The 20,866-nt window shown below is 41.5% G+C and overlaps 1 protein-coding gene across 2 annotated transcripts in view; it reads left to right on the forward strand.

Annotated features, from left to right (window-relative positions):
- The first annotated feature begins 1,145 nt into the window (after positions 1-1,145).
- ago3a (argonaute RISC catalytic component 3a) overlaps positions 1,146-20,866 on the forward strand; it is a 31,812-nt gene continuing 12,091 nt past the window's right edge. For both annotated transcript variants that reach the window (XM_060862309.1, XM_060862310.1), the window contains exons 1-9: positions 1,146-1,811; positions 11,725-11,896; positions 12,407-12,527; positions 12,618-12,826; positions 16,999-17,135; positions 18,722-18,856; positions 19,283-19,370; positions 19,927-20,074; positions 20,183-20,302. In XM_060862309.1, the coding sequence (XP_060718292.1) occupies positions 1,793-1,811; positions 11,725-11,896; positions 12,407-12,527; positions 12,618-12,826; positions 16,999-17,135; positions 18,722-18,856; positions 19,283-19,370; positions 19,927-20,074; positions 20,183-20,302 (1,149 nt within the window). In that variant the 5' untranslated portion in view covers positions 1,146-1,792. The remainder of the gene's footprint in view (positions 1,812-11,724; positions 11,897-12,406; positions 12,528-12,617; positions 12,827-16,998; positions 17,136-18,721; positions 18,857-19,282; positions 19,371-19,926; positions 20,075-20,182; positions 20,303-20,866) is intronic.

Consider the following 20,866-nt stretch of genomic DNA (forward strand, 5'->3'; position numbering starts at 1 on the left):
TCAGCCAGACCCAAGCCTTGCTCGAGATCTTATATTTCAACAATTGGCTTAGGGATATCTGGGGATTCCCCAGGAGGAGCTGGGATTTCTTTCTGGGCTGATTTTTCCAACAATCTAGAAAAACCTTGAAGTAGAGCTGCTGTTCTTCCAAATTGAAAGGAGCCACGTGAGGTGGTTCGGGGCCGTGGGTCGGGCGTAGGGCTACTGTTCAGAAGGTTGTGAATTGTGTCGTCTCAATTGTAATTCACTTTGAATAAAAGTGTCAGCTGAATGAGTTGGATGGATGAAATCCATAGGAGGTTAAAATAGTAGGTTAAAAAAGAAATTTAAATAAAATAAAAATGTATGGGCTTGATTGGGTAGGTATCCCATTACCTTTGGCCATATAAAGTGTATTTCACAGTCGGTTTGGGAATATCTGGGGATCCCATGTCTGGAGTAGTTAAAATCTGCGGCAGGGGATGTAGAAGACTTGGCTGACCTTCTCGGCTTAACAGTCTGGGAAAGCCTCAGAGATCTGCCAGACAAAGAGGAGCCAGTTGAGGAGGTATCAGCCGTGTCCCAATGGGTGGAGACCACAGGGAAGACCCACAACCTGTTGGGGAGATTAAATCTCACAATTGGCTTTGAGATCTCACAGGAAATGCTGAAGTCTGTAGCTGGAAACTGAAGTCTGGACAAAGCTTCTTATCTTGCTTGCCACCATGATGATCCTCACAGGAGAACAGACAGAAAACACATAAATAACTTACAGTCTGATGAATATTATTTCACCCTCCTGGTCAGTTTTTTTTCTTAAAGCACAAAGAACCATTAAATACTCATTAAGTGTTCTCATTTTTATATTATAATCGTGTTGGAGGAAAAAAAACGAGAACAATTGTGGGTGAAGTTTAATTCCTCTGACGTCTGCTTCTCTTCATTTTGCTACTAAACCCCTCCTTATAACCTCGCATCTGATGTCAACCTATCAACGTCCTCCTCTCAGGGGTTCCTATGTCGTCACTAGATTACCGACCAATAAGTACTCGCTTTTTAGAACCTCTCGATCGTGGACGTTAGGACGTCGACCAATCAGAGCTCAGCTGTCAAACGTTGCTGCGTCGGTCGTCATAGATTAACGCTCTCACCATATTTAGCCAGTCAGAGCCCCCGACGAGGCGAGCGAGTGGATCTCGGCCGGGTTGGAAAAAAAAAAGCGACAAAAACGGCTTCCGGATTTGACAATCTGACAACGCTTACGGACGGCATAAAGTATCGGAAAAATACGAACCTGAGGAGATTTTTTTATCAGCTGTTTTGATTTGTTCAGAAGAATCGCTTTTTTTTTTTGAATGGGAATTTCAGCTAAGCTAAGCTGGCTGGCTAGCTAGCTAAGTTAGCATAGCACCCAGCTAGCTAAACTTTTAGCTACTTCACGAGCGCAGACAAACGAAACAAGACCGAAATACATAACGATGTTTCGCTGTGTTCGTTCTTTTAGCTACTTGGTTTAAATTTCTGGATGTTAAAGACCGTAATCTAACAAGCTACCGTGTGGAGTTTAGCTAAGCTCCGTCGTTCTGTCAGGGCAGGCGGTGAAGAGTGACTAGTGAGTCCGTGGTTGAGCCCCTGAAGCCCGGGGCGGCCCCCCAGCGAGTAACCGCCGTTTCGTACGAGAATATTTACTGAAAAAAAATATATATATCTGGAGTATAACTGGGATCCTCCTTGGATTTTTTTTCTCACGGAAAGCCGGAGTTTTCTTCTTCTTCTGTGAGCCGGGGAAGGAACCGGACAGAGAGCCTCATGAATGGAAATCGGAACTTCAGGTAAAATACAAATGTCAGAAAGTCTCAAGTGTCTAAAAGCGTCGCTTTCCTCAACTATTTTACTGTTAAAAGTCATGCTAAGATAATAAGTGTTCATCTTATACCTTTTATCACATAATGTTCTTAATAATTGAATGCTTTAAGGTAGGCAAAATGACCTTAAAACAACCTGTAATAAAAAATACTAATAAATTCTTAACCTTTTTATATTATTATTATTATTATTATTATTATTATTATTATTATTATTATTATTATCAACAATGCGATAGTGTATGTAGAAAGATACTTGTTTTGAATTGTTATTCTTATTTTATTTTTCATAGTCGATCACTTTTGGGAACGTGTAAAACATTTTTGTTTACTCATCACGTACTAGTTTGTTTTTTATCCAATCAAAAGCGTTCTATAAGGATAAATCCCGCCCCCTGGAGGCGGACCTTGCTATACAGTAAGCAGTAAACATTTTTACCTTTTGGCTGTATGTCTGAATAAGCGCTTCTCTTTTCTAGCCATCGATCGGTCGGGAACGTGGGTTTCTTTTTTCTTTTCTTTTTTTTTTTTTTTTTTTTTTTTACACACGTGTTCGTTTGGAAGAGGTTTAAAGTTTGCAATTGCAAAAGTCTGTGGTTATGTGACTTTTCGTGCGAAGTCCTGCGATTCTCCGTCATCGTCTGGTTAAATTTGAAAAGGTTACGACAGTTCCTGGCTCATGGTTTTGTGAAGGTGGTGGTGAGAAATCAGATGCAGTCAGAAGAAAAAACTTTTGTTAATTTCCCCGTATTTAGTTAATTTAGTAAGCTATAGTCAAATGACGATCTGGTGGGAAGTGTGGTGTATGTTGCTACAGGCTTACAGATTTTCAAAACGGCAAGGACGTCGGATTGCTTTCGCTGGCTTATTTTAAAAGGAAGTACAACGTTCAGCATCCGTTCAAAACTCTAAAGCCCATTCAGAGTGAATTTAAGGACCACTGATGCAACATTTACTACACAAATTATATGGTAGTGAAGATGGTACCACAGCAGCAACAGGTCATCAGCTCCTTAACAAGTCCTTCAGGGGCTGTGTAAGCAACAGGGAAGCGAGTTAAATCGCTGGTTCTCCATCCTAAGTGATCACCTGCCAGTCTATGAGTAAACCTGGTTCCTGATCTTGGGTCATTAAAGATCCTCAGAATCGGATGAAATTGTTCTGTTTGTACAGAGCATGTTTTTTCAGACGATTAAGTTACATCTTGTTAAGTTAAGTTAAGTTACATCGTGTTACATCTTGTTCTTTAAAACTTTTTTCAAGCTTATATTGCTTTCGTATAAGAGAAATAAAACGCTTTGGGATGTACTGATGTCGGAAACTACAGTAACTTTGATTCATATTCACCCCCAAGTGTTACAGCATGTTTGTTATTAGGAAAATTAAGTTATTTGTAAGGACATGATCGTACCAGGGATTATTAGTGTGACGATGTAAATAGTGTATCCTGTCTCATAATGCTTACGGTGGACAGGTGGCTCTCTTCTGGCAGTTGTTGGAAATCCCCACTGAAGAACTACCATGACTAATTTTCAACAGAAATTAAAGATTGGGGGGGTTCTGATCGAATCACCTTAACGTCATACTGGTGTCTGAGCATGCTTTGAAGAAAGTACATCTCTGCCACTGGGTGTACCTTAGTTGCGGTAATATTTTATTTTGGATTTGAAAAGAGAAGCGCATCTGCATCATCTACGAAACATTGCCGCAGCTTCAGTTCTAAAAGGGCAATATTCACCGATTTGCCTTTTCATTTTCATTAACATTCAGCTTGGTGCATGTGAGTGATTTTACATCCAAGCCCTGACCTATTAAGTTTGACATCATTCTAACGTCCTGCCCACGGATTAAAGAAAAGCACAGCCCACACATTACCGATTTCTCCATTTGATTATCAGCTGCGGGTTACATGATGATAAATGGAACATCGTTTGCATGCTTTAAAATAATCGGGACAGACTGAAGTGCGGCTTTATAGCTCTTTCTATATAAAGACGAAGCAAGGGATGAACCCCAACTGCACCACGTCCGCTGACGATCAAACAACATTGTAGTAAAGTAGCGCAGTTTTGTTTTGATGAAGTTTAAACGAAAACAGTCAACATTACAGCATGAAACTTAAAGGTCATGTTTTTAATTTTATTTTGAGACGGCTGGCCGAACCGAATAATACGATACTGTAGATCAGGGGTATTCAATTAAAATTCAAAGAGGTCCAGTTACTAAAATTTCCTCCCAGCAAAGGTCCGAATCTTATATTATCACTTAAAATAGTGTACCCTCATGTTAATAAAATTATCATAATAATAATTTATTGTTAAATTTCAAGTGTTTTCAAAGTCTGAACTTGTTACTACATGTCAAGTAACAGACAACAGAAACTGAATTTCTTCTGAATTAAAATAAATAAAAAGTGCAAACACAGCTTTGAGCAGCCTGAACTTAGGGCCTATATTTCAAGTAATGTAAAACATTCAGAATCTTTTGAATAAAATAAAAGTGCTTTTAATCTTTAAGAAAAAATGAAACAAAACACTTTTGATCTGCCCCTTTTTTAAACAATAACTACATTAATAACACAGGAACCTTAGGCAAAAGAACATTTCAAGTAAAATAGAACAGGGCAGAATTTACTGAATAAAAGAAAAGTACAGAGCTTTGAGCAGTAATAACTAGATTAACTGCGCATGAACGAAAGGTTTATCTTTTTATTAATATCAAAGAGCTTATATAATCTTATAATATTAGATTATAATAAGGAGATGCTTAATATGATAATATTAGAATTTTAACGGGTCCGGGCTGACCCGTCACTCGGTCCGGATCCGGACCGCGGTCCGCCATTTGGTGATGCCCGCTGTAGATTATGTAGTAGTCAAGAAGTATAAAGGTAGTCACTCTGCATGCATTTCATAATTTAGCTACTGAATATTAGGTTTAATATCTGTTTCATATCTGTGAAAATAGGAAAAAGTCTGAAATGAACCTGTAAAAGTAGAACGTACACAGGCGACCTCTGGAAATATGCAACAATATACATTGTTGTGATAGTGATATCATTGCTGACACTCACGCGCACACACACACACACACACAGATGCACAGTGGTTAGTGAGTTTGGTGTCTTTGTGGAAGTTGGGTGTGGTGTGGTTAACAGTGCGTGAGGTGCCAGGTGTTTTCTGTCACTGAGTGTGTAACAGAGGAGAGAGAGAGGGATGCCCCAGCGTACAGATGGTGTGGTCAGGGTGTGTGTGTGTGTGTGTGTGTGCGTGTGTGTGTGTGTGTGTGTTTTTAACGGCTCTACTGCTTCTCTCACCCTCTTAGTCCTGTGCAGCTCTGTTTGTCTCTTCCTGTGCCGGATTTCACAAGCTCTTCCCCTGTGTCTGTCGGTCGGTGTGTCTGTCGGTCGGTGTGTCTGTCGGTCGGTGTGTCTGTCGGTCGGTGTGTCTGTCGGTCGGTGTGTCTGTCGGTCGGTGTGTCTGTCGGTCGGTGTGTCTGTCGGTCGGTGTGTCTGTCGGTCGGTGTGTCTGTCGGTCGGTGTGTCTGTCTCTCTGTCGGTCTCTCTCTCTCACTATTTTTCAGTGTGTCATTTTAGTTTGTGCTCTCTCATTTTCTCTTTCCTTCTCACTTACTCTCTTTCAGTCCCTATCTCTTTCTCTCTCTGTCGTTCTAGGTCTGTCCCCTTCTCCTCTGTTCCTCTTTTGCAACCCCTCTTCTCTTGCATTCATGATCAGGCGATATACATAGAGCTGATAGTTTCTACAAAGTGTGTTGTTGCACTTTTGTTGACAGTGTCCTCTCATTGTTTAACTACATGTCTATCCTCAGTCTAACACCGGACTCAGTGAGTTCACTCAGACCACTGTTGGCTGTTTTCTTTCAGAGCTTCGGGCCCTCTGGAGTAGGCTGTTGGCCTGGGAAATGTTTCAAGCTCAGTGGCAAACCGATCTCACCGTGTGTGTGTGTGTGTGTGTGTGTGTGGTGCGCATGTCTGGAGAAAGAGGGGCCTCTCAGCAGAGGCAACATGGAGTCAGTGGACAGTTTAGAGAGGTACTTTGTGCTCAGGAGACCGACACTAACAGGAAAAGAGCCTAAAAAGCTGATATTAGCAGAGTTTGTTGATTTTTGGTGATCAAGCTTTTTCTTTTCGACTTCTTACTCCTAATTTCTCCTCTTTTCACCTCGACACCTTTTTGCCTTTCTCCCATGACTAGAAGTGGTATATTTTATTTTCTGTGTCTCTCTCTCTCTTTCTCCACCCCCTTAAGCTGTAGTATCATGATATGTCTATAACAGAGAGTCTCATTCACAGTCCCAAGCCCAGAATGGAGCTCATTCATATGGTCAATGGACACATAACTTTTTCTCAGCGCCGTCTGACATGCCAGTCGATGTAGCTCGGAACCCTAAGCTTTCGCCGTCCTCATTTGTCGTGCCAGTCAGACTGAATGCAAATAAAAATTAGAATTTGCTGAACCCTGAAAAACTATCGCCTAACCCAATAGAGAACACAATCACACCCTTCTTTCTGGCAATTTCTTTTTACCACAATTAAGCCATAATTAAGAGCATGCCAGTAATTTTGGCTCTGCATTTCATATGTATAGAACAGTTGCCTTCTGATTTTTCACAACAGACCCTGAGCTGCATCGTATCAGCAAACGTCGTCTCTGTGAGCGTGAAAACAGGGAATTGTTACAACTGTGTTTTAAGTGTTGTAAATGAATTTTAACAGTTCAGTCTGTTGCATAGGCCATTAATTTAAGAACAAAAAAAAATCAGAAAAAGACCATGTACGTAATCACTTATAAGCTAAAGACATCATGTGCAATTTACTAGACAACGATTTCAGATTTGGAACTTTATTTGGTCTTTGAAAGTCATTAAATGTTTTAAATGTTCAGCATTGTGTTTTTAAATCAAATGAAAAATTTTATTTCGCACATAAAAAATCATCCGCAGTATAACGTAGCGAAACGCTTTCACTAAAACTATGGTGGAAAATCGCAACAGAAAATTAAACGTATCAAAAATTGAGAAGGTAGTATGTTACTACTGTGATTAGATCTGAATATGGAATACGGTGATGTGTATGTATTAGAAGATATATAGATACGATGCAAAAATGTGAATGTTCTACTGTGCAAAAGTCCGGCTGAGGTAGTGAGTGTTACGGCAAAGTTTAGAAAAGGTCTCTAGTGCCTCTTTTCCACCAAAAAGAACCGAGTGCTGGTTCAGAGCTAGTGCTGGTGCTGGTTCAAAGTTGGTTCCACTGGCGACCCTTCTAAGAACCGGTTTGCCTTTCCACCGGCTAGAGAGCCGTCACAGAGCCGAGTCTGACGTCACCGTATACGTGTCACGTTACCCAGTGCAGCAACTTTAGCGTAGCAGCTGCAAACACAAACACGACAATGGCGGATATTGCTTTACTGTTAATGCTCATGGCTTTGCGAACCTACATTAACACCCAAACGCGGCGAATCCAACGTGTACGTGCAGCTCCATGTAATCTGTATAAACGGAGGTTGTTATCGAGAAAGTACATAACGTTATTTTATCATTAACACAGAAAAAAGTTAGCCTTAGCATGTAGCTACTTACTATCATGTGTGATGATAATGTATCATATCGCGGTAAAGTAAACGTGTATTAAACATTAGTATACTTAAGGTACATTATCAAATGTGCTAACAGTAGCCCAGCCCACAGCCCCTAAGGCAAGCAGTTCTTAAGTCTAGACCAGCAACGTTTTGGTGCTACGTAAGAACCACTTTTTCTGGTTCAGAGCCGGTGCTTTGGCTGTCGAAACAGAAAGAACTGGTTCTAAATTAGGCTCTGGCTCCGAACCAGCACTCAAACTGCCTCGGTGGAAAAGGGGCATAGGGGTTGTCGGGAAGAAGCTCCTCATTCCCTCATTCCCTCTGCGTCTGCCTTCAAGGTACAGAAGTGACTTGTTGGTATGGCTGAGGTCCTTCACTATTGAGAGAGTTATTGATAGACTTTCAGTGCGATTGGTCCACTCAGCTGATCGTACCACTTGTCTGTCCTGTCTGGTGCTGTTCCCTAACCAGGCTGTAATGTTTCCTGTCAGGATGCTTTAAATAATGCAGGTGTAGAAAGTCCTCAGCACATGAGAGGGCAGTTTAAAGTCGGACAAGACGGGTCCTGTCTCCTCTCACTACTTGGTGTTTTGTGGGTGTCGAGGGCAACAGCAAATTGAAATTAGGCACAGTGACCTTTGATTTCTTTTGTTTGTCTCAGGATTGTTTTCCTTTTATTCCTCCTCCCGCATGACCTTGATTTAAAGGCTACGATTTTTTGTGTGGAAGATCTGATGACGCAGTTCGCCCGCATCTATAAGCGTGTGAGTGAATGAGAACGAGGTGGTATTGAGTAGGTGAGCATGGGAGAACAAGCTTCACCTCAGGACTAGAGGAAGTGGAGTGGTGCATGTGCGGGAGTGTGTGTGTGTGTTTCTGAGAGTTGATCTGATGACTCATGAGCGGAGCACCGAGTTTGTGGTTGGGCGAGTGGAAGATAAAAAAGAACCTCTGCCACCTTTTTTCCCCCTCTTGTTTGTTTGTCGTCACTGTCGAATACATCACGGAATTTGAATAATTTTTTTTCGTGGCTTGAGATTACAAATCATACCAGGTTTTACTTTGCGAAAGAGTAAGGAATATGTTTCTTCCTCTGGCTTGTCAGCCAGCAGTGACAAACCTGTATGTCCATGGAGTCCAGGCTGCTGATATGATCGTTATAAAATCATTCTAAAACTCTCATACAATTATTATAATATTGGAAAAAGGTTATCTCAGCGTATCTTTAGTTAGTTAGCATTTCATTCTGTGTCTATCTCTGTGTGGTCGTTTGTTTGTGTGCGTGTGTGTGGCCTGCTTCAAGCATGCTGATCATTTCCATCACAATTGGTCTGGAAATTCAGACTCTTTCTGTTGTAAGACAGACGGGATCTGCTGCGCAACCCGTGTCTGTAGTAGACGACCCGCTGGCAGTGTTGCAGCGCTCCAGATTGGACTTAAACTGAGGACAGGAATAATGAAAAAACCCAAAAAATTCAATGAGACATTTAGCTGGTTTGCACCAAAGGTTCAATACACGTAAAAATGAATATTAATTTGTGGTCAGCTCGTCTATACAAAAATTCTTTTGTCCATTTCTGTCCAAAAATAACCTTTTCACCTTAGAATAAAACATGAAAGACAGGTTTTTATTTATTTCGTTTTGTAAATAAGCCTTTTCCAAATTATTCTGAGAATGGAAAACCCCCGATAGCCCACCCATGTTCTCCCCCCACACCTATTCAACACTTGAGTAGTAGCTTGGGGACTTTGGTCTTGTTTAGGACGTGAGATTGAAATGACTCAACTTGAGGAAATTTATTTGACTATGAATTTGCTAAATTAGTCAGTAATAAATAGGTTCTTTATAATAAACCTATAATAAACAGGTTCAGCTTTCGGTGGTTCCGGGTGGTCTGGACCAAGTATATAGTAGGACAGAAAACACTTCAGCAGGTGTTGCTCATCACCTGGTCATTTCTTTTACTGTGGCGAGGCGCGTTGATGGCAGTGTCATGTTTTTCCGAAGCAGAGAATAAGAATCTTGTCAGGGTCTAAACCTGGGCAGCGTGTCAGACGGACACAGGCTGAGCCTAAATCTCCAGATATACCTGAGAGTAACAGTACCAAGAAGCTTGTAGTATCTAAGAAGACATACAGCTGTATGTTTAGTATCATTTTTCATGATGGAATAATGAATAAATTCACAACGAGGGGGGAAAAATATTACAACGCTGCATGGTTAAATGCTCGAATCTTAACCGATCAGATTCGAGCATTTAACCGTTGAGCGTTGTAATATCTAATGTTTATAAAATAGTATGCCTTCGTTGCCCTCGCATTCTGTACAGCTGTTATAGATCTACGTGCCTGATGTATGCTTCACACCACAGTTGCTCAGCAGTGGCTTTTTGATTCTTGGTTGTTTTGGATGTGACTCCTGATGGAGAGACCCAAAACGGGCCTCTGAAATAGGGGTTATGAGTCAGGAATGAATCACACACACACACACACACTTACTCACTCACATGCACATGCGCACGCATACACACTCACATATTCACTCACTCAGGCTGACTTTCATTTAATTTATCATGTCTCAGGAGAAATGTTTCAGTACCCGCTTTTATAGCTAGGGTACTAGGGCTGTTTTTGTATACCTAAACGACGTGGCAGACGAGCGACACGCACGAGCGACAACACATCGTCTTTCTTTCACTTTCTGTTATCGGTGCGGGTTTTTCTGCACTCTTGTGTTGCAGAGTAAACACAAACACACCTCTCAGTAAGCTTGTTAAGCGTCATGTAAGTAGCAGGAAGGTTTTTCACTTTAATAACATGCCTGGGCACGAGGAGTTATTTAAATCGCTTCGGAAGGGGATTTGAATGAGCTAACTCTTAGACATCCAGTATGCGTGGGCAGCCGTGTACACGTGGCTGGCACCTTGCTCTGTAAATGTTGCGACTCGCTAAGTTGCTCAGGCCACGGTGTTCTTTTCCCTTTTCCTCACAGCAAGAGGAAAAGATTTTTTTCCACCCGCCCGCAGAGTTCAGAGAAGCTTTTGATAAAGCGAAAAAGCCGCCGTCGATGTTGTGGGTAATTTAGCGTCAGGAAACCATTAGCAGCTGTTGCATAGCTGGATCAGTCTGGAGCAGTACATCCATTTTTTTTCCCCCCTCAAGCGATATCAATTCTGAGAACCGTATTTCGAGTAACTTCTGCATGAAAGTGCCACTTGTACAAAATACCAAACAGACTTTCTTAGTAAAGTGTCAACAAGAGCTGTTGGCTGTGATCGTGATTTATTAAAAAAATTGCTTTAATTACGCTATGACCGGAGACCGCTCATTTTATTAATCGTTTGTAAAGATTAAAAAAAAATGTAATATAAATCTGAAAGTTTGTAAGCAAAAGTATATACTGTGGAACATATTATGCACCTGCATTGTCATAATGCCTTCCCTAATTGTGATTATCATTTTTTTTATAGTGCCCTAATGGTTATGCAACTTAGCAGCGAGACAAATACTAATTTAATTGTCTCACACCTGTATCTCTTATTCTAGATGTTTCACACGACTTTATAACAGTTGTATTAAGTTCCAGCCATACGAATAAGACACTTTTGCATAACGAATGTAACACTATATAATACTGGATTACATGTACAAAAAGGAATGAATGAATGAATGAATGAATGAATCTTGAATACACAAAGAGGAAAAAATATCCAGCCAATGATTTGTCAGTGTGTTTTGGAGTTGCCCCAGTGGGGTCAGACTGTGTCTACTGAACCAACTCTTGATGTTTCACCATAGTTGCATCACCCAATAACAAATGCTGCTTATTACAGCATATGGCTGTTAAGTTCCCCAGTCTGTTTTGGTCAGAGGGTGATGACTAATTTTCTATAAAATGTAATTGTTAATGTTTTTTTTTGTTTTGATGAGGGAAGTTTTCTGGCATAGAGAATATTAAGTTTTTTTTTCAATTAACTTTATGTAACTATATGTGTATAAAAAGATTATTTTTTCAGAGATAAATTTTTTTCCAAAGTGCCCATTTAATTTGGTATAAGAGAGAGGCTGCTTCAGGGTGGTAAGAGTAATACAACTGCCCCGCTCCATTGTTGATGACTTACCTATAACAGCAAACCTTACATATTTTCTTAGACTTGGACACAAGTGATTTGTATATGAAGATAAAGAGCTAATTTCTTATTTTAACGGAAATTGTGCCAAGAAGATGTCTTTAACGCTCGTTCTTTCTTTTTTCTCTCCCACTTTGTGTGTCTCTTCAGGAGTCGTTGGGGCCCAGTCCCTGTTCTCCATGCCCCGGAGGCCTGGCTATGGCACCATGGGGAAGCCCATCAAGCTGCTGGCCAACTGCTTCCAGGTGGAGATCCCCAAAATGGATGTCTACCTCTACGAGGTGGACATTAAACCTGAGAAGTGCCCACGCAGAGTCAACAGGTATGACCGCAAGGCTCAGTTTTTGCCATTTAGTCCAGGTGTGTTTAGCTTAAAAGGTAATTTCTCTCTGTCCAGTCAGCTTAACGTTCTGTTTTCTGTCAGTCCAGAGAGGCTAAATAAAATAGCTTGGGCTGTCTGCTGTGTTTAGGTGCTTAATTAATATTAATGCACATGTTGCCCCAAGCAACAGCACCTGAGGGTCTGCTATAGAAGCCACAATATTTCCTGTGGAAATAAAACCAGAGCCACAAACATTTTCATATGCTTCTGCTAAAGCGTCTTTCGTACACTCGCAAGTCACTTTTGCCGGATCTACAGGCACCGCGTGCCATTTTCAAACCAAAACAGATGCACACGCTTATCTGTAATTATGCTTTTCTTAACCACATGGCTATGTATTAATTAATATAACGATCATTTTGAATAACAAGAGCTGCTTTGTTTCTTCTTCACAAAAGCAGTTGGCTGCTGTAGTAAATACATTTTCCATCTCTTTTCCTGTGTCTACAGAGAGGTGGTGGACTCCATGGTGCAGCACTTTAAGGTGACCATTTTCGGGGATCGCCGGCCAGTCTATGATGGAAAGAGAAGTCTCTACACAGCAAATCCACTTCCTGTGGCCCCTGCAGGGGTAAGATTAGGTTCACTTCTCATCACCTGTGTGATTATTCATGCCCCAGGAAAGTTCTTCAAATGTAAATTCACTACATTTTTGTCACAGGTGGACCTGGATGTCACGCTGCCAGGAGAAGGGGGCAAAGACAGGCCTTTTAAAGTCACCATAAAGTTTGTGTCTCTGGTCAGCTGGCACCTGCTGCATGAGGTGTTGACCGGACGCAGCATGCCCGAGCCCCTGGAGCTGGACAAGCCTATCAGCACCAATCCTGTGCACGCCGTAGACGTGGTGCTCAGACACCTGCCCTCCATGAAGTACGCAAACCGAGCTCATCATACACTGTTTGGTCCTTTTATTCATGATGCAGTGTATTCCTCTCTCTCTCTCTCTCTCTCTCTCTCTCTCTCTCTCTCTCTCTCTCTCTCTCTCTCTCTCTCTCTCTCTCTCTCTCTCTCTCTCTCTCTCTCTCTCTCTCTCTCTCTCTCTCTCTCTCTCTCTCTCTCTCTCTCTCTCTCTCTCTCTCTCTCTCTCTCTCTCTCTCTCTCTCTCTCTCTCTGGACTCACATACAGTGCTTTGCTCAGCAGGCTTTACCTGTTACACCTGCCGTTTCTTGTTTGCATGGAGGGTATGCAAAGCAGCAGGGTTATTAGCTACCATACTTGCAGAGTTTGTCACTAACTTTTATGTGAAACCGAGACAAGCTTGTTTTGTTGGTTGGCTGCACAAAGCCACATGCTGCAGAGATGAACTTTTGAGTCTCTGTGGTTTTGGATTAGAAGGAAATGCCTATTTCGTGCTTATAACGCTAGCTTATCTTGCCCATTGCAGTGGGAATACCTGTCTAGGCAGTACTACCAATGGAATTTACACTTAGAGAATTCCTGATGTTTCAGACAGGACGCAGGAAAACACACCTTCAAATCATCGTCAATAATAAATTAGTTTTTTTTACACTAGAGTTGTAGAGTTGTTCACTGTTTCCTACCGAATATCTGCATGAAGGTAGTACATGTTCAAAAATACTTTAAAACTTCATACTGAAGTCTCTGAGCCACATGTTTGAGCATTGCACTTTTTTTGTTTTATTAATTCCTCATTGTTCTAAACCAGGGGTCGGCAACCTTAAACACTCGGAGCCATTTGGACCCGTTTCCCACTGAAAAAAAAAACACAGGGAGCCACAAAACCCATTTGACATCTAAAATGAAGAGAACGCTGCATATATCGTTTTTTACCTTTATGGAAAGTATAGAAAAAACTGTAGTGTGTTACATTTATGAAATCAATGAACTGCTACAGAGTAAACGAAATTTTGTTTCTGCAGGCAAACAAACATTTTGACCAGTTTGAACTAACCTTAACCAAAAAAAAGGCTGGGTTTAAGGTTACTTTCAAATAAAATGTTCAATGTCTAACTGAGTCCTCTTCGTATTCATGACCAGGGCTCTCAAGTTTTGAAGACAGGCAAGAGTGACATCTCCAACCCCCCTGCAACCCCAATTTTTTTCATTGGTTGTTGTGTTAAATCTTACCCAGATAGTGCTATTTTCTGATTGGCTATTGTGTAGCCTCTTTTTTTTTTTGATTGGCTGATAAGTGTCAGGCTCGACTAAGAACTGAGACGCGCTTGATTCCTGCCCGGTTTCATAGAGACAGCGGTGAGGACTGATACATTTTGGGCGCTGCGGCATATTAAATATATGATAAATAGAACTTGACAGCCCTGCATGACATCAAAATTTTAACTTGCCGGCTGCAGCAAACCAAAAATGCGTCGGCTTCAGTGTGTCAGATCGCAAGTCGGCGGTTATGACGCATATTTTGAGCGACCAAAAAAATTAAACACGGTTTATTTTAATGTTAGAAGAGCATCATAATTTTAGAATTTAGAATTACATTTTTTAAAAAAACTAACTAAGTAAAATAAAATAAATTTAAATTAAATATTTATTTTCCAAATCTACAGGGAGCCGCAGCAGAGGGATGAAAGAGCCACTTGCGGCTCCGGAGCCACATGTTGCCGACCCCTGTTCTAAACGAATAGTTCATCCTTTCAAGTTATCTCCTTATTACAAACAAGTCCTCGAAGCTTGGAAGTAAATAAAAATGGCAAAGCTTCAGACCATACAAACGAGCGAAATTTGCATTTGGTTCACAAATAGTAGGTTATGGGAAATATAGTTGGATTATTAGGTGCAGTTTCCATCTACTGGATGAAAGAAAGCTTGTAGAATATCACTCTACCATCTTGGCACGTAGGACCCCAGCTGCAACCTTTATCTATCGAACTGAAGAAAAGATTAGACCACTCCCCACCGATCGCTTTTTTGTTCCTGTGGGCAAACACCTAAACACTGTTTGTGAGTGTTTGTACACCTGCAACATTCCCGTCTTCACCGAGAGCGATAAGAGTAACCCAACACAGAGCAGTAGCTTTTTCAGGAGCAGCTGAAAAGACTTTACAGTAGTACAGCTTTTTTGGTACTGCTTCCCAAATTCACACCTGACAACGGACCCGTTTGTCATGTCGTAAGTTTATCATTTTGGCCCAAAGCTTGAAAGACGATCTACATTACTGATGTTTTGTCAGCTTCCCTTTTTTACCCACGTTAACTCTGTAGCTCTAATGTAAAAGCAAATAAGCAGATTTAATACAGTACCTACTGTACGTTTTGCTTAACACTTTCATTTGCAGTAAGGAAGAATTAGTGTCGGTTTATGTTTAGCAAATCTGTTGCTCTGACGAGGTGCGTGAGCTCTCATGCAGCGAGCGCTCTAGGTAAACAAAATGACACCGATTTCAACACATGAGTGAGGAGATACAAGGGAGCCATCAAGTACGTTTGTGTACGTGTTGGCAGCACAGCTCTTTTTCTAAAGTTATAAACAGCACTTGTGTGTCCAGGCCAATTCTCAGAAAACGGCAGGTATCCAAGTCACTGTCAATATTTATTGGCTCATTATGATCTATTTTTGCTTCTCATTGGATTGCAGTCAGACTTTGGCTTTAGCGATTTCTCTGAGAACTTTGAATAAACACTAACAACTTGTAAACTGATGGAAAAGAAACAGCAACAGATTGCCGGATCAGGTGTTGAAATTTCTTTGGTCATTTTTTTCATCTAGCGTTATATTTATCCGGTCCAAAAGCAGAGCCATTATAGTCAGGTGTGAAATGACACTCCAGATAGTCTGGGAGATGTCCTAGCGCAGATGTGTGGGATGTGGTACGGGAATATGTGTGCGCCTGCTGTTAACACGTTAAACTGAGGTGATCGGTTCCGATTCTGTGCGACGGTGGTCGGTGATAATTCTGTTACAATCTCGGACTTTCACTCGTACAAGACTTTCCGGCTCGTACAGTTCTATACAGGTTGTGTGGCAGCCTGCTGAAATTTAGTTTTCAGTTTTGGAATGAAAGGTTCAGTCATTGGTGTGTACATACTTGTAGATTATATTTAGAAAACTGGACCCATTTCAACAACCAGGGAGCTTCACTCCATCAAACCGACAAAAGAATATTATAAACGAATAACGTGGTTAGCAGATGCTCTCGATCTTTCATCGACTATGTAGTTACCTTCTGACCTTATGGGATTTTACATCAGTCTTACAGCATTTCCAGCAAGAGGCCTCGCAACTCAATTGGTCCTAAAGTTTTAATGACACAGTAGACATGTTTGCATTGAAAAAGCCAAAGAGAGAGAATTGAGAGAGAAAGGGACAGGAAGAGGGGGAAAAAAAAGGATTTTAATGGCTGTAATTAACTAACCACATGTCGCTGCTGAATAAATAATGTTGATGCTGTTCTCCTACAAATCTGTCGTTCAGGGATTGTGTGTGTGTGTGTTACATGGTTTCTAGCACATCTCTCAGGAGCAGGTTTATTACTCAAGGAAGTAGCATCGTACGGTTGGATACGCTAGACAGAGGTGGCAGGAGCGACAGAGGAGAGGAGCGAGAATGAACAGAAGTAAAAGAGGTAGCAAAAACATACTGAGTACAGCAGGAATGTAAAGAGATTATCGCACACCGTGCTCAAGCTTACGCTCTTCGTTCTGATCCACGACGGATCGTAATCGGTTATTCAGATCGTGTTATTTATATCTCTGTAAAGGTTTAGGCAGAGGCTATTTTAAAACAGGAGAGGATCCTTACTCTGTAGTGTCTGGGAACAGGGAATGCTTGGCACTCTGTTTGACCTCAGTTCAGCAAGAGCTTCTGAGGTAATCCGAGAAGCCACCAAGCCAACCTAGATAGAAGGAAAAGCCACATACAAGTACAAAAGAAAAATAACGGAGGTCCGGTATGAGAAGTAGAGTGTAGTAGAGCTGTTAATATCAATAGAAAAGATCCTGCTTTGAAGTTTTACGAACACACATCCTCGTCGACTGCATTTTCAAGACACGATGACGTAGTGAACATAAAGCTATTCTGTGTAAATACCGACTCATCATCCATTCATCTATCCACTTCCTCCTGCAGATACACTCCAGTGGGCCGCTCGTTCTTCTCCGCTCCAGAGGGCTATGACCATCCCCTGGGAGGAGGAAGAGAGGTCTGGTTCGGCTTCCATCAGTCTGTTCGCCCTGCCATGTGGAAGATGATGCTTAACATTGATGGTGAGGGTTTTTTTTTTTTCCCTCTGTGTACCGTGGGTTTAGGGAGCCACACAGAAAACCTAAGCATTGGCAGGTGCTAGCAGAAACGTCCACTTCACACCCACAAACCACTGCTGCAGCACCGCCAGGCTCGGTGAGCTCATGCTAGAAATTCTGAATATGAATTTATCATCGTGTTTGGAATTTCTGACTTCAGACTAGGAAAAACCGAAGCAAATGCACAAGAAGTCAGATCAACGTTGCTGCTCACAGTATGACCACTAAACAAAGTAGCACTACTTTACGTTAACCTTTTAACCTAGAAGAGGTAAATTTTCCTGACTCATAACGCTTAAAAAACGAACGTCGGGTAGCTCGCCCTCGAAATTGAGACGACTTTCCACTTCTAAACTAAGTAGGAAACATTATTAGTGTGTGACAGAAGATGCTTCAGTTTGAATAAGATGCTACTCGACAGATTAAATTCACTTTAACCGAGCGTTCTTTGCATTGTGTTTCGAACAATAGACGTCACAGCGAAGCTTTACTGAAAATCCGGATCGCTGCTTCAAATTTCCTGTAACTTTAACTCTGTCTGCATATAGTCCTGCATGTATGAAAGGGGTTTCAGCCACGCCGTCCTTCTCTTTGTCTGGAACTTTGCCCACCCCCTGCCACACACACACACACACACACACACACACACACACACACACACAGCTCTTTGACACTTAGACACAGTTTTCAGTTGACTAAGCCCACTCCTCCTGGTCTGCCCCCACCATCACTGGGAAAGCCCGCCTGTCTGAGAGCACCTCTCTTTTTACACTCTCTTTGTGTCTGTTATAATAGAGCGAATAGTCACAGAAAAGGCGCGAAAGCAGGCGATTGTGGCTCAGCTTTGAGTTCATGCCACTTCAGGGTGCAAGTGTGTTCCCAGGATTTATCGATTTCTTGCTCTTGTCATCCGATTCTTTACACTTCTCACGAAGTGTGGAGGAAAACAGCTAAAAGTACAGAGCGGCTGATTGTCCTCATTCTCCCGGGGGGAAAAAGCCATTCTCGTTTCCTGTTTTAGAGGAATTTGATATCCTGATTTTTGTTTATCATACAATTTATCTTGAAGCCGTCGAAGTCGGAATTCAGAGGTACCCACGTTCTCTGAAAGGGCTGCGGAATCATCTTTTACCTTTTCCGACAGTTAATAAATTTGTGCGTCTGCGTAGTCAGATATTTAAACCACAAGGGAAATGTGGCTATGGCATGTTTGACAAACTTTTTCCAGAAACCGTGTCTGTGTTTAACAAATGCAGCAAAAGTGTTAGTGCTCATTCGTGTCCTAACTGCAGCTTTTTGAAATAAGTCCAGTAACTCACTATTCCTCATAATTCTATTTTTTACGCCATCATAAGCTTTCAAGATAAACGCATTACTTTGTTACGCGTTTCATGTTCACATTGTCGTACTTCGTACGCCGTCGAATCACGACTCGAGTTCACAAACTAAGGAAGCGTACGTGTAAGGGCGTATTTTGGGATTAAGATAAATAGTGTATATTTTGGATAAATAGTGTTTAACAATTTCCTGTTTCTCTGTTTTGCCCCTAGTGTCAGCCACAGCCTTTTACAAAGCACAGCCAGTCATCCAGTTCATGTGCGAGGTCCTGGACATCCACAACATTGACGAGCAGCCCCGTCCCCTCACCGATTCTCACAGAGTCAAGTTCACCAAAGAAATCAAAGGTGAGTCTTTTGTAGAGTGTTTAATGCTGGTGACTGGGAAAAACAGGGAACGATGAGTACAAGATTCTGGCTTCTTCTTGCCCTAGGCTCCTCTCGAACTATGCGTCATCTGTTTCTCTGAGCTGATCTTTTTGATACGGATTTCATTTAGCGGTGACTCACAACCCAAACCCTCACAGTAATACGTATATTCTGGTGCAACAAGCTTGAAATGTGGACTTTTAAAATTTGTAACGCAAACCAATAAGTCATTTTCTACTCCGTTTGTACCAGAAGAAGAGAAATACAAGTTTCATCCCAATGCTGTTCCCCTTGCCTTGAGCAACAAGTGAATTAAATTCAGACCGGGTTAAAGATTTAAGTGCCAACACTTATTCTGTGGTGTGTTTTCTCTTTTCTTTCCTTCATTGTGTGGGTGTCTTTTAGGTCTTAAGGTTGAGGTGACGCACTGTGGAACCATGCGGAGGAAGTACAGAGTGTGTAACGTGACCCGCCGACCTGCCAGCCATCAAACGTGAGTCACCTTCACTGTGGTCCAGAGCAGGGGCCCGAGATGGGACGGGGCAGGGCATCAAGAAATTTGACAAGTCACTGTGTTTTTAGTCACTGTGTTTTTAGTCACTGTGTTTTTAGTCACTGTGTTTTTAGTCACTGTGTTTTTATGAAGAAAAGACTTACTCAGATGTTACCAGGGAATTAAACCTTGTTTGCAGGATTTCTTTCAAGTTTTTAATTTATTTGGAACATATTTAGGGGTTTGAACAAGTTCTTAATATTTTAATGTTAAGTAATTGGTTATAAAACCATCTAGCAATTTCCATATGAGGAAAAACTAAGATTACATACATACAATTATGGCAAAATAGGCCAATGGGCCAGTAAGCTGTTACTAATCCGACAAAACAACGTCCTTATTAATGAATAGGTTTATTATAATTGCCCTATGTGTTATACAAGTAAATATTAGATATCGATGCTTATTAGATTTGCTCGAGATCACACCTGATAACACCAGCGATGTATCGCGATGCGCTTTATTACAATAATGTCTCCTACCTCTGTTGCTGCAGGTTTCCCTTGCAGTTGGAAAATGGACAAACCGTGGAACGGACCGTTGCTCAGTATTTTAGAGAAAAGTACAACCTGCAGCTGAAGTACCCTCACCTGCCGTGTCTGCAGGTCGGCCAGGAGCAGAAACACACCTACCTGCCCCTAGAGGTAAATCTTTAAAGATATCCTCCTTCTAGAAATGCTGATGCTGATCGGGTTTCACAGGAAACAAAGGCAGTTTACTTGTTCTTATTTCTGCGTCTCTTTTCTCGTCAGGTGTGTAACATCGTAGCAGGGCAGAGATGCATCAAGAAACTGACCGATAATCAGACGTCCACTATGATCAAAGCTACAGCGCGCTCAGCACCAGACCGGCAGGAGGAGATCAGCAGACTGGTGAGCGCCCCCTACTGTTTCAAAACAGTATTATAATACTAATGTTGAGGAATGTGATATGCATCCATCAGGTTTTAGGGTTATAATAGTGGAGATAACAACAAACTCTGTTTGTTAGAAAATAAGTGTCTTTGTTTGCATGATAAATCATTTCAGATTGAGTCGAAGTGTGGTCGTAACAAATAAGGGCAAATGCAGTTAATATAATGCGAAACATTTTGACTCAACAGATTGATTGATTAATGCGTATATGATTCGGTGGAATAGTCTCTTTGTAAATAAAGCGTACATGCCGTTTCTCTTAACTCACAGCTGGTAAGCAGATATAAATCAGGAGGACGGTTGTCATGGACTCGAAGTGACTTTCCTTATTAGGCATCACTCCATATACACAGGAGGCACGAAGGCCGCACTTTCTCAGATGTGATTTAGATAATAACAGAGTTTCGGTTTGCCAGATTTCCCGAAGCTGTTGCGTTTCCATCGTAGCAGCACGACGGCTTCCATAGCACCCTCTAACACGAGGAGGTGTCTGTGTATCTTCTTAGATTTAAACATATATGT

This window comes from Tachysurus vachellii, chromosome 25 (genome assembly GCF_030014155.1).
Source record: "Tachysurus vachellii isolate PV-2020 chromosome 25, HZAU_Pvac_v1, whole genome shotgun sequence".
Classification (NCBI taxonomy): Eukaryota; Metazoa; Chordata; class Actinopteri; order Siluriformes; family Bagridae; genus Tachysurus; species Tachysurus vachellii.